Source organism: Periplaneta americana, chromosome 4 (assembly GCF_040183065.1).
Source record: "Periplaneta americana isolate PAMFEO1 chromosome 4, P.americana_PAMFEO1_priV1, whole genome shotgun sequence".
Lineage (NCBI taxonomy): Eukaryota > Metazoa > Arthropoda > Insecta > Blattodea > Blattidae > Periplaneta > Periplaneta americana.
In genome coordinates, this window is record NC_091120.1 from 27912454 (window position 1) to 27929002 (window position 16549).

Below are 16549 nucleotides of genomic sequence, written 5' to 3' on the forward strand. Positions count from 1 at the left end.
GTAGCAGGTCTGTAAGTAGCAGTGCTGCCCTTCTTTGCTAATGCATCCGCATTTTCGTTTCCCAGGATTCCACAATGGGATGGTATCCATTGGAATACAATTCTTTTATTGAGTGATATTAATTGAGAGAGCATTTTAGTTATTTCTGCTGTTTGAGATGAAGGTGTGTGTTTAGAGACTATTGATAGAATAGCTGCTTTGGAGTCTGACAATATAACTGCATTCCTAAATTTATTGATGTGGCATAGAAGATTCCTGAGACTTTCACTTATTACAACGATTTCTCCATCAAAACTTGTTGTTCCATATCCAAGAGATCTATAAAGTGAGAAGAGACAGCATGTAACACCTGCACCGGCACCTTGTTCTCTGGAGATCAAGGATCCGTCGGTGTATAAATGAAGCCAGATTTGTGGAGGGTACCTAATATTATTATTATTTTATATATATATATATATATATATATATATATATATATATATATATATATCCTCCCTCCTATCTTTCAATATAGAAGCAGTCATATCCACCTACACCTATTATAAATCATATGTTACTATACAGTATTAAGCAGTAAGTTGAATTATCTCTGTGAATGTACTTCTACAGCTTTGAAAATTGTTTCGTAATTTGCAGATTGTGTGATCCAATTGATGTACTGGAGAATAATGATGTATCAAATCTGTTTGAGAGTTTGGCTGGTAATTTTGCTGAGATAGCTCAGTACAATAAGGACAATCGTCATTTTGAAGGAACAAGGTCAGATATAACGCTCGATGTAATATGTGGAGTAATGACAAATGAGAGCCTTGGCACACCTGTGCATCGATATGCGGCTGTAAACAACGAACTTCTCCTGGCCAATGATCAGAAATGTCTGGACTACAAGTACGACAAGATGATCGCTGAATTGGAGCAGACTGACTGGCGCTGTGAGAGTGCTGAAGGAGGAGGTAGGAGCAGCAAATACTAATTACTGGCAGACTGACTTTTTCAATGAGTTTTTTCATGTTGGCAACAGTGCGGTTCTGTCTCTCAGTATTGAGTTCAGATGCCACTAGTAGTACTGCCTACAATATCATATCCTTTTTTCTTGTTATTCAACACACTGAGATTATCTAGGACTTAAGGGACACTGGGACTGAATTTTATTCAAAATGGCAAAAAATTTCAGTTTTTTGTTTTTATTTTGTACATAAATGATGACTACACATTTGTCTAGGTTTCTGTTCTGTATCCTCCTGAGTTCTGAGACATTTTTTGTTTTGTTTTTAAACCTCAATACAATTCACACTTCAAAAAAGTCACTGAAATAAGGAAACATGCTGAAAAAATTCTGCAGGTTACAGTTAGTGTACAAATGTAGGTATATTATACTGTACTTTTGAGTCTCTGCACATATTTCTTATATCATATTTTTTATATCCTTAAAATATAAGGTTTACTGTATACTTACTTCGAAAGTATGTCCTAAGGTGCCTTGGCATTGAGTTGTTGGTCGCCATTTTCATCTACAAATAGTTGAAACAAGTATTGCAATGATTGATCGATCTTTTTGTGTTTCGTGTAAACCCCAAGAGATGTCAGGAGCTTGACAAGCACAGAAAAGGAGTGATCGATAACGATTTCACCTAGTGGCAGATTTGAAACTAAATGAATGTATGAAATATAGTATAGTATACTATACTCCAGGACCCAGAACGATATTTAGCCTCCATCCGCCATTTTTTTTAATACGGCGGCCATTTTTAAAATGCCACGTGAAGGGGTTTAAAATGTGCAATTGTAAGAAATATTTTTATTTTTCGACTCTCATATTGAAATTTCCCTCGGTTTTTGATGTAGATGCTTCAAAGCATGCCTCCTTTGCTGTCTTTTGATGCTTTTAGGAACTAATATCATCATAATCAACCCAGAATGAAAGTGAAAGTTTGCATGCTTCAATATGGTGAAAATGTCCAAACAAAAATTTAGTTTCCAAAAAGAGGCTGGACGTAGCAACCTGCAATGTTGTTGGAGAGTACAATATGGAATGCAGTGCCATGCAACAGCATAAGGCCACTGTCAGACAGGAGGATCTTCCAAGAGTAACACAAGAGATTGCAGCCAGGCAAAATAAGAGGAGGCTGTATGAGAGATACTGATTCCAAGGAGAAAAAGGAAGGGAAAAGCTATGGTGCTGGGGAGTTCTGAAACACTAAATGTGGGGGGGACATTTTTTAATAAATTGAATTTTCACAAAACAACATTTTTCATAATATACATGATCCCTCAAGGTTTTCATTTGTTCCATTTTTCATGAATACTTTCCATATATCAATACACAAAACTGTACGTGGAATTGGCTCTTGATTAAATACTTTTACTCTAAAAAAAAATACGGAAAATAAACGAAAAAAAAAAATGATGTCCCAAGTGAAAATTTTTTGTTCTTCACCAATGCTCAGATTTAAACATCTATGCGTAGCTTTATTAGTTATGGAATGTAAATCCTTCACAAAAATTTTGAAAACAGAATTTCAATTATACTCCCACGAGGAGCATTTTGAATTTACAAACAATTGAACCAAATCTATAGAAAATGTCAAATTCAGTCCCAGTGTCCCTTAGGTGAGAGTTGGGTAGTATCGGACATAGGGTAATATCGGACAGTGAGTTTCTTTCATCTACCACACGATGATAGTACCTGTTTGACATGGTTACGTTTCTGTGATGTCACATAGAGAAACGTAACTATGTCATTCAGGTACTGTCATATGGTGGTAGATGAAAGAAACGCATTGTCCAATATTACCCAAACCTCGCTCAGTCCATTTGGCCATTTTTATGACATACATATATATATGATTATATTTGAAATCTCTGTCAGTAGAGCTAAATATCATACTCTGCTTGTTTCTTTTTAGGTCGACAGTGGATGTACCAAACCTGTACAGAGTTCGGCTTTTACCAAACTTCTAACTTAACGGCTCAAATTTTTGGAGATGAATTTCCTTTGGAATTCTTTCTCCAGCAGTGTCGTGACATTTTCGGCAAAAGGTAAAATTAAGGCTCTATTATATTTAACCTGTTAAGTGGCATGCTTTTCTGATGTTCTTCATCCTATAATGATACAGTTGAACCCCAATAAATCAAATTGCAAAGAAACGGCAAAATAATTCGATTTATCGAGGTTCTGAATAATCTGGGTTCAATTTCAATACAATAGACTCTTGCTAATTCGGCCATCCCTTGCACAGAGGGGTGCCAGATTACTGAGAGTGCTTAAAAATGTCATTAAATTTAAAGTTATAAGCTGCGCTAACAATTCCACTTGCTTAAATTCGATTTACAGAGATTTCCATTAGTAGATTCGATTTATAAGGGGTCGATCTATTCTCACATTCGATTTACAGACGTTTCCATTAGTAGATTCGATTTATAAGGGGTCGATCTATTCTCACATTCGATTTACAGACGTTTCCATTAGTAGATTCGATTTATAAGGGGTCGATCTATTCTCACATTCGATTTACAGACGTTTCCATGAGTAGATTCGATTTATAGAGGGTCGATCTATTCTCACATTCGATTTACAGAGATTTCCATTAATATATTCGATTTATAGAGGGTCGATCTATTCTTACACTCGATTTACGGAGGTTTTCACGAGTAGATTCGATTTATAGAGGGTCGATTTATGTTACATTCGATTTACAGAAGTTTCCACAATTAGATTCGATTTATAGAGGGTCTATCTATTCTTACATTCGATTTACAGAGGTTTCCACGAGTAGATTCGATTTATAGAGGGTCGATCTATCTTAGATTCGATTTATAGAGATTTCCATGAGTAGATTCGATTTACAGAGGTCTCTATGAGTAGATTCGATTTATAGAGGGTCGGAATGATTTAAATTCGAATTCATTCACTCATTGTGTTCTGCCCAAGAGCAGGTCTTGCACTGCAAACCCAGCATTCTCCAGTCTTTTCTATTTTCTGCCTTCCTCTTAGTCTCTGCATATGATCCATATATCTTAATGTCTTCTATTCGAATGTAGATAGGGTTAAATTTTCACAGTATGCATCTACAGACGTGGACAAATTATTAGCAAAATTGAAGATTTTTATTATATATTTTTACAAAATATGATTCTTAAATTTAGACTACAGTTGACATTTTTGTGTATTTCCAAATAATTAGCCAAATTGAAGATTTGTATTGTATATTTTTCAAAATTTAACTCTTCAATTTGGACTACATTTAATATTTTTGCATATTTACAAATTATTAGCAAAACTGAAGGTTTTTATTGTATATTTTTACAAAATTCGATTCTTCAATTTCGACTACAGTTGACATTTTGGATATTTCCAAATTATTAGCAAAACTGAAGATTTTAATTTTATATTTTTACAAAATTTGGCTCTTCAATGCAGTTGACATTTTTGCTAATTTATAAATTATTAGCTAAATTGAAGATTTTTATTATATATTTTTACAAAACTTGACTCTTCAATTTAAACTACAGTTGACATTTTTGCATATTTCTGTCTGCTGTAATGGAAATATGCAAAATTGTTAGCTGTAGTCTAAATTGAAAAGTCAAATTTTGTGAACAGAATTATCATAAAAATCGTCAATTTTGTTAATAATTTGTCCACGTCTGTAGAAATTCTCCTCCAAATATCTGCTTTATCTGTTGCTTTTTATTTGAATTGGCAAGATTTTTGTTGTGCAGTGGAAGGAAACAGACTAATATTTTGAATTGCTGAGGGTTTCGATTTATCGAAGTTCTACTGTACATTAAAATACTCTCCAGCATTAAATTTTTTTTTATAAACAGAAGTTGAGTGCTTTTCAGTACACGATTTTGGAATAATACTGTATTTGTTTGGAAGATCAATTATCATAGATTTTTGTCTATTCATTTTGATTTACATAACTTACTGAAGTATATTTGAAATTTGTTTATAAAAATATGTGAAATTTAATGTGACGTTCAGGTTCCCGTCCTCCCCTCCATTGTCAGTATGCCACTGAATTTAATTTTGTTGTAAGCATGCTTTTGATTACTAATAGATTTGGTATAAATTGCAATGATTCAGTAACAGACGAAATAATTCTTGTTTCTTGCATAAATATGTTAATTGTTGCTTATTTCTTCCATATTGTCACGTTTTTCAGCTATGGGTGCAGTGTTACCTACAAGAAATCACTTTCTAAAATAATGTTAAGAGATTTATGAATTGTTTGTTACATATTTCAAATTAATATTTTACTGTAACTACAGTTAGTGAATGGCTCTATCAACTGCATTTCTTTGTGTTTTCCCACTATTTTTTCTGTTTACTACTCTCGTCAAAAGTCCTGAAACGAAGTATAGTGTCTCACTTTGTGTTGATTTGAAATGAATTTACATTGAAAAATAGATTGTTACATAGAACTTTAATTAACACAAAATGGTTATTCCATTTTATTTAGATTCATCAGTAACAATTCCTTATCTCTAAAGTTGTTGTTTTCTAATGCCAGGCGTTCGACAATAAATTCATTTGACCTCTTGCACTCCAATATTTTTCAAAGATATTATCATGACCAGCCAATGAAGCACAGATTTTGAGGTGTTCCGAATCCATTTCTTGGTTTGAGTTGCACAATGGACAGTTAGGGGACTGATACATTCCAATTCTATGCAGGTGTTTAGCCAAACAATCATGGCCTGTTGCCAATCTAAATGCAGCTACAGACGATTTTCGTGGTAAATCGGGAATTAACTGTGGATTTTGATGCAGAGAGTTCCATTTTTTCCCTTGTGATTGTGTTATCAAATTTTGTTTGTTGAAATCTAAGTATGTAGATTTAATAAATCTCTTCACAGAGTAATACGTAGATTTAGTAACAGGTCTGTAAGTAGCAGTGCTGCCCTTCTTTGCTAAAGCATCCGCATTCTCGTTTCCCAGGATTCCACAATGGGAAGATATCCATTGGAATACAATTTTTTTATTGAGTGATATTAATTGAGAGAGCATTTTAGTTATTTCTGCTGTTTGAGATGAAGGTGTGTGTTTAGAGACGATTGATTTGGAGTCTGACAATATAACTGCATTCCTAAATTTATTGATGTGGCATAGAAGATTCCTGAGACATTCACTTATTGCAATGATTTCACCATCAAAACTTGTTGTTCCATATCGAAGTGATATATAAAATGAGAAGAGACAGCACGTAACACCTGCACCGGCACCTTGTTCTCTGGAGATCAAGGATCCGTCGGTGTATAAATGAAGCCAGTTTTGTGAAGGGTACCTAATATTAATTGTCTCTAAAAACAATTGTTTCAGTATTTCAGTGTTTACTTCTGATTTCAGTATTTCTTGTGTTAAATTTAGATTCTATTCTATATTTAATAGAGTTAAAGGGTTTGGTTTAATTTGTAAGTTTTCTTTTAAATTCGGGATATTGATTTTCTGTTTTAATTCTTGAACAATGGATATGAAACTTTTTTGAGTTTTCAATCTACAGAGAGGACTGTATGAATGCCAATTGTTTCCTGGTAACCTGATAAGTTTTTCATATTGAATCAGTGCTTTTTCTTCTATTGTCATTTTGATACTGTTAATATTAGTGAGTTATCTCTAAAGTAAATATGATTAATACAGTATGATAACGAAGATGGTATGAATTGTTCACAGGTATGATAGAGCACAAGTAATGCGTGGAATAAAGCGAACCAACATCATGTATGGAGAATTTCATGTGAGAGCAAGTCGTGTTGTCTATGTTCATGGTTCTGTTGACCCATGGCATGCACTGGGAATCACGAAAACACTTCAAAAGGAATCACCAGCTATTTACATCAGAGGTATGACAGTATTCAGTGTCCATATACAGATCAACAGCTGAGCATGCCACATAATAATAATAATAATAATAATAATAATGATTTATTTAACTTGGCAGAGTTAAGGCTATATGGCCTTCTCTAATACTCAACCAGGAGTAAAACTGCGTTACAAAAAACACTACAAATTTACAAAGTACACTGCAATTTTACACACAAAACTGAATAAGATAATAATAATAAAATGTAACAACAAGTAAGTAGAAGTCAGACATAACATATAACATACAGAAAGAAAGAAAAAAGCATAATAAAATGTGAACAGCAGGTCAAAATAAATGAGACATACAAAGTATAAAAAAAGTAAGACAATTATTGATAATAATAATAATGATAATAATAATAATAATAATAATAATAATGGTAGTAATAAAATAGTGCAGTACAAAGCATACAATGAATACAATATTTTTAAGTACATACAGTAAGGAAAATTATGATTATATATAGCTCAACTTATCACATCATAGATATACCATTATCGGAAAATATGAAAACAAAAATATAAAATAAGTTAAATATCACTAGAACATAAAAAAAATGTGAATACGTGGAAACATGCAATTCAACACTTGTCATAATAGTAAGTTAGTTTGGCAACTCGTCATAAGATCATTTTCTAACTTGGATTTGAAAAATTTCAATGTTCGGCAGCCCTTGACTTCAGGCGGCAGAGAGTTCCAGTGACGAGAGGTAGCAACAGTGAAAGATGAGGAATACAGAGATGATGTGTGAAGTGGAATTTCTAGCGTGTTATCGCGTTGTGATCAAGTATTAATATTATGACAGCGAGAGAGAGTATGAAAACGAGCGAATAAATAATAGGGGGATGAAGTGTGCATAATTCGATATAAGAGAGAAAGTGAGTGCAGATTTCTCCTCTCATGTAACCTAAGCCAAGATAACTTCTCGAAAGAAGGTGAGATATGATCATAGTATCGAACATTACAAATGAAGCGGACGCACGCGTTATGAACACGCTGTAGTTTCTGAGTGGAATCAATCCTGAGATCACTGAACAAAACGTCGCAATAGTCGAAGTGAGGTAGAATGAGTGTCTGTGCCAGCGTCTGTTTTAATTTAGATGGATAATGATAGTGTAGTATTTCTCTTGTGCTTTAGCATAGATAGCTGTGTTAAGATCAAGGCCACTGGGCTAGAGTCATGTTGCATTTTTTCTTGTGTGTCGTTTTACTATATAGCCACAAAGAATAAAATGGATCAGTTAAAAAATGACAAGTTTAGTGACCAAGTTCCAAGTCATATAGCTGTTCATAAATTGAGGCTTTCCTGGAATAAGAACTTAACTGCAGAATCTTGGAATTTAAGATACAGAGCATCAAACTTTTTTTGTTATAGTTGTTGTTAAGTAATGCTCAGTTCTTGGCAATAAAGCCATTAACTCTCTTGCTCTCCAATATAGGAGAGTGGTGTAGCAAAAAGTATAACCGTTTTAATATAGGCATTATATTTTTATGTTATGTTGGTTATACCACCTATTAGCAATCCTCAAACTTGTGTCCACACCTGTGGAGTAACGGTCAGCGCGTCTGACCGTGAAACCAGGTGACCCGGGTTCGAATCCTGATCGGGGCAAGTTACCTGGTTGAGGTTTTTTCCGGGGTTTTTCCTCAACCCAATATGAGCAAATGCTGGGTAACTTTCGGTGCTGGACCCTGGACTCATTTCACTGGCATTATCACCTTCATTTCATTCAGACGCTAAATAACCTAGATGTTGATACAGCGTCGTAAAATAACCCAATAAAATATAAAAAAAAAAAAATTCTCAAACTTGTAGTGTAGGCTTTCATGGCCGGAGTCTATAGATCTAGATTCATTTTCCGGGCTGAGAGCACGTGGTCTGTTGGTTGGTTTTCTACCAGACGTTTCGTCAGTACGAGATTGACAGAACACAACAGGAATTGCCGCCTAGGACAGATCGACAAGTCTGCGGTGGCAGCACATGCCTGCCAAGAGGGTGATCATAACATATGATTTAAGGACACGAACATCTTGAGCACGACAACACACTTCTTCCCCCGTCTACATAGAGAAGCGATCGAAATCTATAAACATGACAACAACTTTAATCACAAGGAAGAAGGCGTAAAGCTAAACAAATGTTGGTACCCGGTCCTAAACAGAACAGATAAGAAGCTACTACAACAGAAGGACGGAGCCCAGAACAGGAGGAGCGAACGAAGCGGCGCGAACCGCAGCGACAGCAGGCCTTGGCCCGCTAGATACACTATAAATACGCCCGCACAACCAGCCACAGGATCAGTTGCCTCAGGTACACCGAGAAGAGTTTTGCGACCTCGAATACCACTCCACTGAAGATGTCTGCCGCAGTTGCAGACGAAACGTCTGGTAGAAAACCAACCAACAGACCACGGCCTCTCAGCCCGGAAAATGAATCTAGATCTATAAAATCCTCAAACTGTTTAGAGGATCACACTTGCTATTGATTAGAGAGTCCATATGATCTAGGTGGGAGGATTGTGAGGTAACTCTACCGACCATATTCCCTCTTCACTACTTATGGGACGCTGCATCAAACATTTAGATCAACCATGGGGAAAAATGGCTCCGAAGGGCCACTGCACTCAAAGCCGCCTTACCTCACTCCACCGACCCTCTCCTCCGCCTGGTGCTTCTCTAGACGCGCTTCATTCAGTGGTGGGTATGGCTTCGATCTCGGGATGTCAGTTTTAGGAAGAGTGGCAGAAAGAATTTTTTGTTACTTTCACAAAGAAGAAAGTCTGTTGCTTAATATGTGGGTTTAAAATTGCGCGTATAAAACGCTTCAATATTAAACGCCACTTTGATCAGAAGCATAAAGCGGACTTCGGTGATCTTACAAGTATTTATTTACAGTTTTAAAAGATATTTTCATAATATTTGTGAAAAGATACAAAACAAGATATGTTTACGGTATTTTCAGGATTTAGGTATTTATTATTTTATTAAGTATCTGGAACTGAACTTATTTAAAACTTTGAGTGCATATTAGGCCTACTTGATGCGTTCAGAAGTAATTACAATGGACATGGAGATGTGTCTGTTCAATAATCAATTTGTATTTGATGTTACCCAAGCATCTGAGCCACTATAGAGATGCAAAAGAGCACGCCACTAAAGTGTTTAGGAAAAAATGGATTAGATCTGTTTAAATACTTACCAGAGGAGCAATTCCCTAATCTGCGCACATTTGCAATGCGTATGGTATCTATGTTGGCTCAACTTACTGTTGTGAACTGTTTTTCTTTGCAAAATGAATATGACCAAAAGTATCTCCAGATCTAAGATCATAGACATGCATTTAGTTTCAGTATTACGGTTGAGTTCTTCTATTTTAGAGCCAAATATATCCTTTTTAGTTAATAACAAGAAATTTCGAGGGCAATCAACAACAAAAAAATGAAAACCAGCAGTATAGGCCTACAGTAGTATTTCGTTTCATTCATATCTCATATATTTTGTTTAATATGTTTTAAAGTTAAATGACAATGGAGCCTAGTTTTACTTTCTTTAGTATTTATAAAAAGAAACAATTGATTTTGTTGATCATTATATTGTGTTAAATGACAATGGAGCTTAGTTACTTTAGGCCTATTGATTTTAAAAAGAAACAATTTATTATGTTGAGCATTGTATCTTTTAATATATTGTGCAGTTAAATGACAATGGAGGTTTGCTTTTTTCTTTATTGTTTTTAAAAAAGAAATACTTTATTATGTCGATCACAAGGCAGTTCAAGAATTTTTCGTGCACATGATAAAGGAATAGTTATAAAATTGAAAAATATATAATTTGCCTAATGACAGTAGGTGGCCATCATAATTATTGTATGATACGTGTAGTTCCTATAAACAAAATACTGTAAAGATTTTGAAACAAGAAATAAGAGTGGAGAAATTACTGATGCACAAGGTGTGTCGAATCCACGACTGCACTTGACTTAGCAAAACAATTGCGTTACCCCTCGCCTGTCAATCAAACGAATGTGGGGTGAGTAGGAACTTCCCTCCCTACTTTGCTAATAGTCCCCATAGCTGATTTAGATCTTGTATAACAGCATTGTGCAGAGCAACATTCAAATGTTTCTAGAAGATGCTGTGTTTGTTGGAGGTAAATAATATTTTGTCAGGAGGGAGATTTGTTATTTAGAATTCAAAATGTGTTTTGTAGGAACTGCCCATTGTGCTGACATGTATCCCGATGCAGAGGAAGACCCTCCACAACTTAAAGCTGCGAGAAGGATGATCAGCGATCTGATTGGAGAGTGGTTAGAAGAAGATTGATTCTGTAAATCTCAGTAGGATCATTGTCTCACACAAGGATGACATATGCATAAGTGACAGGGTATTCTTAAACATATAAACCTTACCCAGTTAGTACTGTGATATATCCATTTATATTAATTTGTCCATCGTCCACCTGCAAACTGCAAAACTTGTATCATTCGAATTTAATTAGTTGAATGGAATTTTGAATAATTACTTATAATGTGACGATTTTTCTAGTCAGTGACTACTCCTGACTTGTAAGGATTGTTTTTCACATAAATGTGTGCATGAAATACACATTAAAAAAGTTTTTGCTCTCTATACCCATGTTAAAAAGTGTTAAAGTTCGGCAGCTGTTGTGCATTTCGTGTTATAGACAAACTTGAAGTCTTAGGGAAGTACGTGCAAAACTCTCTTCCTAATACTTTTTCTTTTTTTTTTTTTTTTTTGTTTTGTTACTTATTACTAGTCTTCGTTGAATTGCCACATGCAGCATGCAATCAGGTTGCCGATGTACGGTAGTATAGACAAGGTGAGCGACCTCCCGGTCTCATAGTATAAGCAGTTCATGTTAAGAGTTGTGACCGGTCTAAATAGATAGAGCAACTACAGCTAATGTATACCTAAGTAAGCACTTGTTTTTGCATTACTGTGGTTGGAATAGTCAAAGCTTAACATTTGTTCAGTGCAGACAAGAATTCAATCAAACATATTACAATGAGTGTGTTGCTGTTCCAAACAATTGCCCCTTACCCCCGCAGCCAGTCTTGACCCTTTGGAAAACGTGGTTGGATGCTGTTAATTATTATGCAGAATATTACGGCAAAATAATGGAGGTAATTGATGCATTGGATAGCACAGACAGTTCCGCTGTTGCAGCTGTAAAATCATTGCCTTCTGAACAGGTATTGGAAGATATTCTGTTCATTGATTCTAATTTTAAAATCGTGTCCAAAAGCATCACCCTGTTAGAATCGTCTAAACTACAACTCTCAGAAGCCCTTAATATAGTGTATAAAGTATCACAAACCGTTATCCAAAATAACAATTCACTGATTTCAGAAAAAGTGAAATGTAAGTTGGGAAATATTATTGCTAAAAATTCTCCTATTCACACCTTCGTATTATAAATAATGTGCTATCGGTCATGACAAGACGTCTGAAGTTGGTGTACTAAAAAGTAGTGACTTTCCGTTCTTCAAATATGCACCTACTACATCGTATGATGTTGAACATACATTTTCCCAATGTAAAAACTGTTTGAGTGACCATCGGAGGAGGTTACTTTGCAGCCGCTCAAAATGTACGTAACTCTTCACTGCAATGCACATATTCAAGGATGATGTGAGTATCTTACATTAAATTTTAAAAGTTAATATATCTCACTACAAAATAATTGTGTATTTATATGTTTAGACATTTCTTACTTCAATGATCATTCATTACATTTCTTGAATGCAGGATACAGGTTTTATTGTAACCGCAGTATACTGCTCAGTGTTTACATCAGAGGCATACTCCATCCGTTGCACGCCCCTTTCTCATACAGTCTATACCGCGTGCATAGTAAACCTTACGATTTCGTGGCAATTCCACGAAGTTTACTTATTACTGTTATTATTTCAAACCTTTGCTCGTATACACATTGTAGGTATTGTATGTTTTAAGAGAATAGCCATTGTCAAGTTCTAAGCTGCATTAGATATAAAAAAAACTTGACATCTCTTCATAAGGAAATACGAAAGATTTTAGATCTGTAATGATCATCGGTTGTGAACAAAGTTAGTATATATATTGAATTACTATGGGCAGAAATTTCCTGAAGTTCTGGTATCAGTGTGTTTAGACTACATCAATAATGTCAGATTGAATTGCATTTCCTTATACCTAAAAGTAGTGTTTTCTTGAATTTGTTAGATTTTCCAATATTACTTACAATTATTGTATATAGGCCATTTGTTTTTAAAATTTTGAAGGTGTAATGTACTCTACAAAAATATACTTTATAATATATAGCCTACGCAAAAAAAAATATTTGTACACTGTTACATAGGAATGTTTATGTATGGGAAAAAGTTTAAAATAAACAATTGTATAATGACAGTAATCAGAATCTTCTTTGTTATACGTATTTGCATTTGAGCATTAAATTAATAAATTGTAATTACAAACTTCACATTTTCAGAATGGATATTGAAATAATGAGAGACATTCGCCTCATGAGACTAATACTCTAATATCTCTAAAACATAATATCAATGTTGTTGTCTAATGCCCGGCCCTTGGCAGTGAAGCCATTAGTGCTCTTTTGTCATTTCTTCTTGATAACACAGAGAGCAGTCTGGGTTATTATAAATTTCTATTTTAAATGCTTATCATTTTAAAAATGTATTCTTTCCCTATAATCAGGAATAAAAGTTAATGTATCTTGAAAAGAGTCTTAGGAATTTGTTGTTGATAAAATGAGAGAAGAAAGTGGTCAAATGTTAGCATTCTTTCTGTATCACTGTCATTTAAATTTGAACAGAATTCGTCTGGAGTGCTTTAGAGCACAGTGAATCCAAACTAAAAGAGATGAGGAATTATTGGTGTAGAAAATGCTGTAGCAATAAAGTTGCAGCCCATTATATGGCCCTTTGAGGGAAGAGAAGATGTGGGATGACATTTGAAAACAAATTTATAGAAGGTATGATTATGATTTATCACAAAAATGAAAGAAGATCTTCACGATCTTTCAAAGTTGTTCAACTGAGATATATGCACTTCACTACCCAGACAGAAAGGAGAGAAACTGGGTAGACCAACAGACAATGTGATGAAGATTTTAATTACTAAATAATGTTACTGTTGTGATGCAAAGTGAATCATATTATTCTACTGTCATCCTCTGAGGAGTTTAGTGATGAGAGGAATGCGGTTCCGACTAGTCTAGCGCGGTACTGGAGTGGGAGGGAACAGTGACAGCGGCAGTCTGGAAGGAAGTACAATCATACTGAAAACATTCGCCCAATTTACGAGAGCAGTATGCCTATTAGTTTTCTAACGTATTTTTGGTGGGATAGAGATACAACCATTCGTACTTACGTGTTCAGAGAAGGAAAATAATGCAGAAAATTATTTATTTATTCTGGTGAAGTTAAGGCCATCACACCACCAGAAATACAAATACAATAAAATAAATAAAAAGAAAAATCATAAAACTACAATAATATAAATGAAAAGAAGAATCATACTATAAAATTTAGTGATTAGTAGAGAGAGAGAAAAACTCATCCTGCCTTAATTAAGGATGACCACGAGGATCTGGAAATGAATAGCAAACAAATACAATTAAGTAAATATGAATATTGTTATAAAAATAAAGTGTAATAATTAAGCACCATTGATTATCAATTGTAAAATAAAATCTTAGAAGATGACTAAATTATACTGATAAAAAAAGATTTTATTTAAAATTAGCATATCCTTAATTAAGGCCTTCTGAGTGGTATAAATGAAATTGTATAATCTGCAGGGAATTAAATGAATCTGAATTAAATGTGTAAAGTAATCAGTTTAAATATATTGTACTGTTGAACTCACTTGAGAACTAAAACTACTTGATTTGTATTTTAAGATATCACCAACAGATGATTTTCGCATGACATTATAGGAATCTGTTTTTGACAATACCAATCACACATATTCTAAAATTCCAATAGAATAAAACCAAAAACTTTTCCACAGCATGTTTCCTTAAAAATGACTTGTAACGGTGAAATATTTAATATGATTAATTCATATAATATTAACATAGCTAACATCAGGGAGATGTTTGAGCAAAAATTGCAACAATATATTTAATATATTAATAACAAAACCATATAGGCCTAGGTAAACAATATGTATATGAAATATTCACACACTACTACAAACTGAAGACTACACATTTTTGGACGATTAATACTTCCCACTCCGCTCGGCTTGTCTGTAGCATCAAAAGAATCTACCTGCAACCCCCCCCCCCACACCAATGGCAAGAATACCTCAGGTCCCAGCGCTAAACTCATCGGAGGAAGACAGTAGCAGTTCCAGCATGGGAGGAACATGGCCTACAGCATGAAATCGTGTAAGTTATCATTATCTATTTTAAATGTCTGTCATTTACATGACTAACTGCTGTCTAAAAGTAATTTTCAGTTGAAACGTAATACATTCAAATTCGTATAGTACAGTTTCCATAATATACCAGTAATTATTGTTTGTGCATTCTTTAACAGGGCAACAAGCTACATGACTCAAAAACCAGTCTCATGCCTTCACACCCAAGTGAATTGTTAGACATCAGGCATCTAGTGACAGCAGAAGCAGTATATTATTCTGTCGAGGTATGCACTGTAGTATATGAAAGATTACTCGTCTATACAACTTATTTATTTAGAGAACCCGGAGGTTCATTGCCGCCCTCCATCAGTCTCTATCCTAAGCAAGATTAATCCAGTCCCTAGCAACATATCCTACCTCCCTTAAATCCATTTTAATATTATCCTCCCATTGACGTCTCGGCCTTCCCAAAGGTCTCATAACCTTATTCCTTTGCTGTGATCGTGCTATGGAATCAGCTCCATTTCGAGGCTTATGTTGGGGTTTTGTAACAAGCTGTTTTTTTTACGATGATGAGTTGTTAGCCCCAGTGGCGTAGCATGAAATTTTGAGCAGGGGAAGCTAACTCAAGTTGTCTTTCATGTATGAGGAAACGTATAGCAAAAATATAGTCTTTAAATAAATAGTAGTCCATGTCAAGTAAGTAGTCCGAAGATTGGTTGGAACCTCATAAGTAACACCAGTGGTAGTAAAATATGATTTCATGGTTTACACATATCTCTAAGAAATAGACACATATGTATAATTTAACATTAGCTCACTCCCTGTCATATTTAGAGAAATCACAATATTAACAGACAATAGATACAGTGTTAGTAAAATTACGTCAGTCAACGTTAAAATCTTTATCAGAAGATTATTTTTGACTATATAAATTAGTGTCAGGAATTATTTCACTCATTATTTATTATATCAGCCACAGTGCACACTAACACTTCAACTGAACACAACTCACGAAAGGGATAACTCGGAAGCTAAATTCTTTCCAATGCCAAAGCTAGCTTCTTGCGACCAGGGTAGTTTAGTTAGAAAGGGATGAAAAATCTGTGGGGTGAGTTACACAGAAGAATGCATGAAAGTGCAGTGGAGGGGATTGGAAGCTGGTGTGTGCAGGCTTCATGTTTACTGCTACATCACAAATCATCCTGAGCTGCCGCATCACAACATTTAACGCGTAAATATAAATTGTATTGAAATTAGTAAATAATTTTGTTCATAAACTGCAGTTTA

The 16549-nt window shown here is 34.6% G+C and overlaps 1 protein-coding gene across 3 annotated transcripts in view; it reads left to right on the forward strand.

Moving 5' to 3' along the window:
- Positions 1 to 13283, forward strand: part of LOC138697638 (putative serine protease F56F10.1) — a 37034-nt gene extending 23751 nt beyond the window's left edge. For all 3 annotated transcript variants that reach the window (XM_069823061.1, XM_069823063.1, XM_069823062.1), the window contains 4 exons: positions 637 to 953; positions 2907 to 3039; positions 6677 to 6846; positions 11079 to 13283. In XM_069823061.1, the coding sequence (XP_069679162.1) occupies positions 637 to 953; positions 2907 to 3039; positions 6677 to 6846; positions 11079 to 11191 (733 nt within the window). In that variant the 3' untranslated portion in view covers positions 11192 to 13283. The remainder of the gene's footprint in view (positions 1 to 636; positions 954 to 2906; positions 3040 to 6676; positions 6847 to 11078) is intronic.
- The last annotated feature ends 3266 nt before the right edge of the window (positions 13284 to 16549 follow it).